The sequence below is a fragment of the Chelonoidis abingdonii genome, chromosome 1 (genome assembly GCF_003597395.2).
Source record: "Chelonoidis abingdonii isolate Lonesome George chromosome 1, CheloAbing_2.0, whole genome shotgun sequence".
NCBI classification, from domain to species: Eukaryota; Metazoa; Chordata; order Testudines; family Testudinidae; genus Chelonoidis; species Chelonoidis abingdonii.
Genome location: NC_133769.1, coordinates 229253690 through 229260961, shown reverse-complemented (window position 1 = coordinate 229260961; position 7272 = coordinate 229253690). Strand labels below are relative to the sequence as shown.

The following is a 7272-nucleotide window of genomic DNA, read 5'->3' as shown; positions in this document are numbered from 1 at the left end:
TGGAGTCAGGTGCTCTAATTGGAGTCAGGTGCTCTAATTGGCCACAGCTGTTCTAGTTAATCTAAAGCAAACCTTCCTCCCTTGGCAGGGAATAAGGCCCCCTGCTAACACTCTTATGCTGCCCTCTGGCCATGCTGTATCACAAAAGGTTTGAAATAATTATTCCATTTTAAACTGCTTATCTTTATTTCCTTGTTTATAGTACTGGTGACGTCATTCATTCTAGCAGATAAACCAGATAAACTGTAGTTCAGTTTTCTCAAGACCTTAGAGATATAACATCATATGAACAGGATGTTAACTTTTAGCTAAACTTTTGGGGTATACCTTTACGATTAAGTATGTTTTAGTCTCGTTAGCCTTCTGAGGTAACTAGTATCGCTAAGATACTGTAGTTGTACAACTTAAAAAAAGAGTAATAGTTTAGAGCTCATGAAAGGTGTTAGAGACTCTCAGAACTCAAGACAGAAGTCATATGTATGATCAAAAGAACAGTCACAGCTGAGAAACAGCAGCACAAGCTTCCCAGCTGTGCCCTAACAATGTTCATCAGTCCTGCCCTGGAGGTCAGGGAGGGATAACTTCTAAGTGTGCAAGGGTAATTCAAACTCCAGAACCCAGGCTCTCACCTCTCAGGCTGTTAGCACCGAAACCCCAGTTAAGTTTATGAAGGCATTTCCATCACTCTAATCCAGACTAGATACAAATTTGTTGAAAAGCTCTGCATATCTCATTACCAGTCCCTTATAGTACATCATGAGATTTACTTAGCATATTACTCCTGAGGGAATTCTGTGCCAAAAAATTAAGAATTATTCATACAATATTCTAAAATTTGCATATTTTATTGTCCATAAAGAGATATGCAGGCTCCAGCATGGCAGTGGGGAGCACAGGCCACTGGCTGCACAGAGGTGGGAGATCACCCTGCAGTGCTCCCTCACTCCCTGGACACGGACTGGGTAGTGAGGCTGCACCTGACCCTGACACAGTGCAAGGGCTGAGCCTGCCCCAGAAACATCCTGGGGCCCTGCCCCTCTGTGCCAGGTGCATCAAGATAGCAAGCGAGAGGGACAAAATCTCACATTGCCCAGCCTTGGCCCCTGACCTAGGTGTGGGGCAGGCAGGCTCAGCCTGGCATAATCTAAGTGTGGAGGGGCTTAATGTAGGGTGAGAGGGTTCTGTGTGGGGCAATCTGGGTGCAGATGGCTTGGTGGGTGGTCCGGGTGTGGAGTGGGTCTGGATGCACAGGGGCTCATTAAGGGTTCCAGAAGAAGGGGGAATGGGACTGTGCAGGGGAGATCCAAGTGAAAGTTGTTCAGGCACAGCAGGGAGTGGGGGGGATGGAGTTTGGTGAGAGAGTCCAGGTGCTGGGGAAGTAAGGCTTGGTGGGGTGGGGATCTGGGTGCAGCTGCTTGGGGCTCGGTGGGTTGGGGATCTGGGTGTGGAGGTCCTGTCAGAGTGGTCCAGGTGCAGGGGGATGGGTCCCATCAGGCTGGGAATTCGAGTATGGGGGACTCAGCAGGGGTAGTCTGGGTGCAGAGGTGCTCTGGATGCACAGGGGTTGGGCAGACGGGAACAGCTCCCTGTACAGTGTCCCCTTCCTCCGTGGCTGAGGAGCATCAGGCCAGGAAGCAGGAGGGGGTACAGAGCTTCCTGCAGCTGGGGGTGGGTCTGATGCAGCCTTGGCCACTCCTTGCAGAGAAAGAGGAAGTCCCATCCTCCCCAGCCCAGCCTGGACTAGCAGCTGAGCCCAGTGCAGGGTAGAAACTACTCACTGGGGCATCCCAGCTCTGCCCCCCTTTCTGGTGATTTACCTCTCCACCCACTGCTCCAGGCAGTCGAAATGATGCACCTGCACTGCTGAGGAGGAGCTCATGACCACTCTAGCAGCTTCCCTTTGCTTCCCCATCATTTTCTGTGGGGAAGCAAAAAAATCTAGGGGGACACATGAATTCTGTGCATGCACAGTGGTACAGAATTCCTCCAAGAGTAGCAAATGTCAAGCTTCCACTACTACCTCCTTCCTAGTCTCACCACATACTTATACTTCACACATTCTTAGGAAAACAAAACAGAACTTAGATCTTGCGATTATTTTACATTATTTATAATATTCTAGAAGGATACAAGTACCTTTATTGTGCAAATCAGACTGTGTTACCAACTTGCCTGGGAAGACAAACAGTGCTGTAATATTTGTTGAGAACTTTTGATCTCTCACAGAAAAGCTTTAAAGGTTTGTAGTGTGCCCTTTAGAATTATCCCAAAATCAGGGGGTGGAAAGACTTTTAAGTGAGAAAGTGGTATTAAACCTTTCCAAACACTTGTTTCTTGGCAAGGCCAACTGGCTGCGAGTGGCAAATATATATGAAATCCATCAATTAAGCAACTTAATAGCTCTTTTCCAGTCCGCCAATGTAATTCTAATACCACTTCTGACAGGTGAGGCCATCTGGCAAAACTCCTTGAAATTCTTCAATTCTCTGAGGGTGGGTGATAAAACTATTCATGATTTTAGGCTGCTGGAGTAGGGAGATGTTTTGCCAAATCCTTCTAGTGTTCTGGCTATTCCCTTACGAACAGCTTGTTAGTGAAATATCAGCTTCTGCTAGGACAGTAGCTTGCACTCTTCTTATCGATATAGAATTTTTCTCCTATAAGTCTGAGTGGAAGAATAAAAAAAAATCTTCTGAAGACTTCAAAAGCAAAATAGTTAATAAAGACCCTCTGATTACAGAAGACACGCCTAACAAATATCCTATGGCAGATCTGAATTTCAGATTCTCTTGATTAAATCTCTCTCTCTATTTTTCAATATAACAAATGCACTTTATCCACAAAGAGTCTGCATTTAAATTTTTAAGGATTAAAATCATAGGTGGCTTTACCTGAAGATCTGATGAATCTTGGACAGCGAATGACATTTTGCTGAAGTTGCTGCTGTGGACTTTGGTGACTGCTAGAGCCAAGGCCGGGGAGGTAAAATTAATGGATTCTGTTGAAAAGTTCAGTTTTAAGCCAATGGCATCCACTATTTTTATTATTCTGTTAAGACAAAATATGCTTAGTATTACAATGCGCCTATCGCTTCATTTTCAAGCAGGTTGTGAAACAGCAAACCAAGCATATTCTGAAAACAATCAGAGCTTTTCTCTGATCTCTCTTATGCCAATGTAAATAAGAAGGAACTCCACTGAAGGCCACGGAGTTACATCAGTGTAAACCCAGTGGAATAAGAATCATGTCTCGATATAAAATTTCAGTTTGGGTGAGGAAAAAAAGTGCAGGCTGATAGTTTGCCCATCATTTGAGGAGCTACCTTTAGTGTATCACTTTACCAAGATGACAAACACAACATTCAGTTCATCTGTTTACAAAAATGCATACCTTTTAGACACTGAGGATAGTAATGGAACATTTAGGAGATTGCTAATTGTGTTGACCATCTCTCTTGCAACTTTTGGCTCTATTTTCTGGGCTGACAGAGCACTTTCCATTTTGGATATTATGCTGTCAACTTCAGAGGGATTAATTGTGGTATGTGTGATATTTGATGGATTATCCAAAATGTTTCCTATGACAGAAGAAAAATAGTGTACATTAATTTAAAACCATCAGAATATTGTGTATGTCAAAGGGAATAAACCTGAGGAGAAAAATGAGCCATTATATGATGGCTACCATTTAGGCCAGTGGTCACCAACCTGTTGACTGCAATCAACTGGTCAATCCTGGAGACTCTCCCAGTCGATCATGATGTCTAGCCACGGCAGCATAGTGGGGCTGCCTGCTGCTAAGGCAGGCTCCTTGCCTGCTGTGGCCCCAAGCCACTCCCAGAAGCGGCCAGCATGTCCCAGCAGCCCCACAGGGCAGAGGGGGGCAGGGGTCTCTTCACGCTGCTCCTGCCCAGAAGCACCACCCCTGCAGCTCCCATTGGCCAGGAATGGGGAGCTGTGGCTAATGGGAGCTGTGGGGGCAATGCCTGCAGAGAGGGGCAGTGTGCAGAGCCATATGACCTCTCCAGGGGCCACAAGAGTGCATTGGTCCCTTCCAGGAGCGTCGTGGCCATGTGATGCACTACTGGCTGGCAGGGTGGGATGGTGGCCTGGCTCGTGATGGGAAGGAAGTGCCAACGTGCTGGAGTGGGGCTGGAGCAGGCAGGGAGCCTGCCTTAGCCTCGCTGCACTGACAATTGGGAGCCACCCAAAGTAAGTGCCCCCTGGTTGGAGACCATGCCCCAACCCCCAGCCCCCTCCTGAAGCTAGCACCCCATACTCCATCCTGCATCCCAAGCCCCTGCCCCAGCCCTGAGCCCCCTCCCAAAGCCAGCACTCCACACCCCCTCCTGCACCTCAACCCCCTTGCCCCAGGCTCAGCTCGGAGCCTCCTCCTACATCGTGAATCCCTCAGCCCCAGCCCAGAGCCTGCAGCCCCTCCTGAACCCCAATCCCCTAGGCCAACCCAGTGAAAGTGAGTGAGCGTGGGGGAGAGTGAGTGACAGAGAAAAGGGGGGATGGAGTGAGCGGCGTGGGGTTTTGGGAAAGGGGCAGGGCCTCAGGGAAGGGGCAGGGTAGATTCTGGGTTGCCCTTAAATTCAGAAAGTGATCTTGGGTGTACAAAGGTTGGAGATCACTGATCTAGGCTGATATACCAGGGATTGAACCCATAGACCTACAGAATTAAAAGCATGAGTTATTAAGGATTGAATTAAAAAGACTACGCTCCAGAGCTAAGGCTATAACAGATTCCTATTCTCTGCAGACTGGCACAGAGGCAGACTCATAACACACACTTACTGGTGGGTTACTGTGAAGGGGTGGACTACATCTGGAGACCCCTGCTGGAGGCTGCATAGTCCTGCCTCACCCAGCCCCAGAAAAGACCAGAAGAGAAGTCCTCTAAGCAGCCTACAATGGCTGCAGGGGAAGCAGCCAGTCAGAGGGGCTGCTGGAGTTGCCAGTCAGAGCCCAGGAGGGCCATATAAAGAGCAGCAGCAGAAACAGAACAATCAGTTGCTGCCTGGAGTGGGAAGAGATCTAACCATTTTCCTAGCTGGCTGGAAGAGCAGCAGGACCATGGACAGCTCAGTGTGGCAGGGAATGGGGGAAATAGGAAGAAGCTCCTGGCTGGCTATGAGGACTAAGCAAGTACTGAGATCAGGGGGGCTCCAGGAAAACAATGTCTTTGGGGAGGAAGCCCAGGGGGTATGTCCCATACCAGGGCCAGGACAATTTAAAGACTGTATACCCTGAAAGAGTTTTTTTCTATTCCACCATGTGTGACACAGCTGGCTGAGTCATTGAAGACCTGCCGAAGATATTAGAGAGACGAGGCGGATGAGAAAATATTGTTTATTGGAACAACTTCTCTTGGACAAAGAGACAAGCTTCTGAGCTTACACAGAGTTCTTCCTCAGGTCAGAAGGGCAGCTCTGTGTAAGCTCAAAAGCTTGTATCTTTTTCCAACAGAAGGTGGTCCAATTAAAGATATTACCTCACCCAGCTTGTTTTCACACAGCAAGCCTAGCCCAGAAGGTGGACATTCATCACTAATTAAATCATTGTGGAATTATACTATTCACATATATAAAGAAGATGAAAATTCAGCACCGGTGTTAATGGATGCTGTTTTGTTTAAACTAGTCTCTAATTTTCAGCCTGCTAATTCTAATTTTATATCGTTAAATTGAGAGCTATTTTTAGAAAATATGCATTAACAGGTAAAATATTTATAGTTATGGTATAATCTTGGCTGCCCTACATGTAAGGAGGACTGGCTGGAGAGAAAGATGGCAGGAGGCACTCTGCCTAGTCTGAAGGGCTGACAAACCTCAAACTCACTGGAGCAGTGAGACTACTCAAGGGGAGGATGCTATTTTGAAAAGATCTGTAACTCTCTTGTGCTTGTTAAGAGTAAAGTGACAGTAATTAAAAAATTCCTTGTCTAAGTCTGTGTTCTCTGCTTTCCTGACACGTTGTCCTTGAAGAGGTTAAACTAAGAGGCCACAGTTCCCACAGTTTAGGTGGGATTCTGGGGGAGTGTGTATAAGCAACTTGGGAACTAGTCTGGAACAGGGTCTGGAGCACCTGGACTGTGGAGTCCCACATCCCAAGAAGGGCTCAGTTAAGAGGATGGAGCCTATGTATGTGCCTTAGAGTCTCAGAGCAAGAAACAGTGAGTAGTCCCTGCCCAGCACTTGAGATCCAGAATTTAGGTCCACTCACAACAGACTGGCATCTGCACAGTGTAGTACTGGGCCACGCTGTGACAGATGCATCCCTATTTTAAAATGCCAAATTCAAAACATATTGATTCCATAAAAAGTGTAACGCTGACATTTGTCTATTTTTACTCTTCTATTTTTCTTGTATCAATGTAAAGAGAATCTTTCCATTGAATTCAATGGTCTTTACATCAGGCACAGCTGAGCAGAGGCATAAGGATCCAGAAGATAGCATCTTGATCTGCAGAGCTTTGGGTGGCCTCTGCTACAACACCACCCATCCAGCAATCATAGCAGAACCACGATCAATGTACTATAAAGCCCAGGAGACTAAGCACAAAAAGAAGTGCTTTCCGCAGAAAACTTGATTGGCTACACTTCTCCATTGCCTCTGATTGGTCCAGACTCACAATTTAAGCATAAAGGAAATTCCAGAAAGATGTCTGTGCAACCCTTCAGTACCTGGGATGCTGCTATAACAGACCCCACTCTCAATTCCCTGCTTCTGACCCTGCCTCTGTTCTTCAGCTCTGCCCCTTTGCTTGACCCCGATCCCTGACTCCAGCTACAGTCTCTAACTCTACCTCTGATTCCTGATTCTGGTTCTGACCTTCAGCTTGACTCCTGGTTTCTGACTCCAGCTCTAACCTATGACTCCTGGATCCCAACTCCTGCTCCGCTATCAGGCCCTACTCCTGTGCTGACCACTAGATCAGTCTCCTGATCCTACCCACTAGGCCAGATCGCCCATGTCCTGGTTATGACAAGAGGTGCATTGGTCTGCACCAATTGTTTTTAAAAGTGGGCATCAGAGAGAGAACCAGCAGAATGGAAAGACTACACCATAGTGTCCCTGTGCAAAGGTAAAGGATCTTGCACTGAGTGTGGCAACTACAGGCCAATCTTACTGCTATCAGTCTCTGGAAAGATCTTTGCTCACATTCTGCTTGGTAGGATGCAGCCACTTCTTAATAGACTTCCACAGCAATCAGGTTTCACTATGGGACTGTCCTTTACCCTCCAGCTGAGATTCACCAAGAATTTAA

The 7272-nt window shown here is 46.9% G+C and overlaps 1 protein-coding gene across 2 annotated transcripts in view; it reads right to left on the bottom strand.

Moving 5' to 3' along the window:
• Positions 1-7272, bottom strand: part of ADGRG2 (adhesion G protein-coupled receptor G2) — a 97309-nt gene that overhangs the window by 32610 nt on the left and 57427 nt on the right. For both annotated transcript variants that reach the window (XM_075060083.1, XM_075060088.1), the window contains 2 exons: positions 3391-3577; positions 2892-3048 (listed from right to left, as the gene is read on the bottom strand). In XM_075060083.1, coding sequence (XP_074916184.1) covers positions 2892-3048; positions 3391-3577 — 344 coding nt within the window. The remainder of the gene's footprint in view (positions 1-2891; positions 3049-3390; positions 3578-7272) is intronic.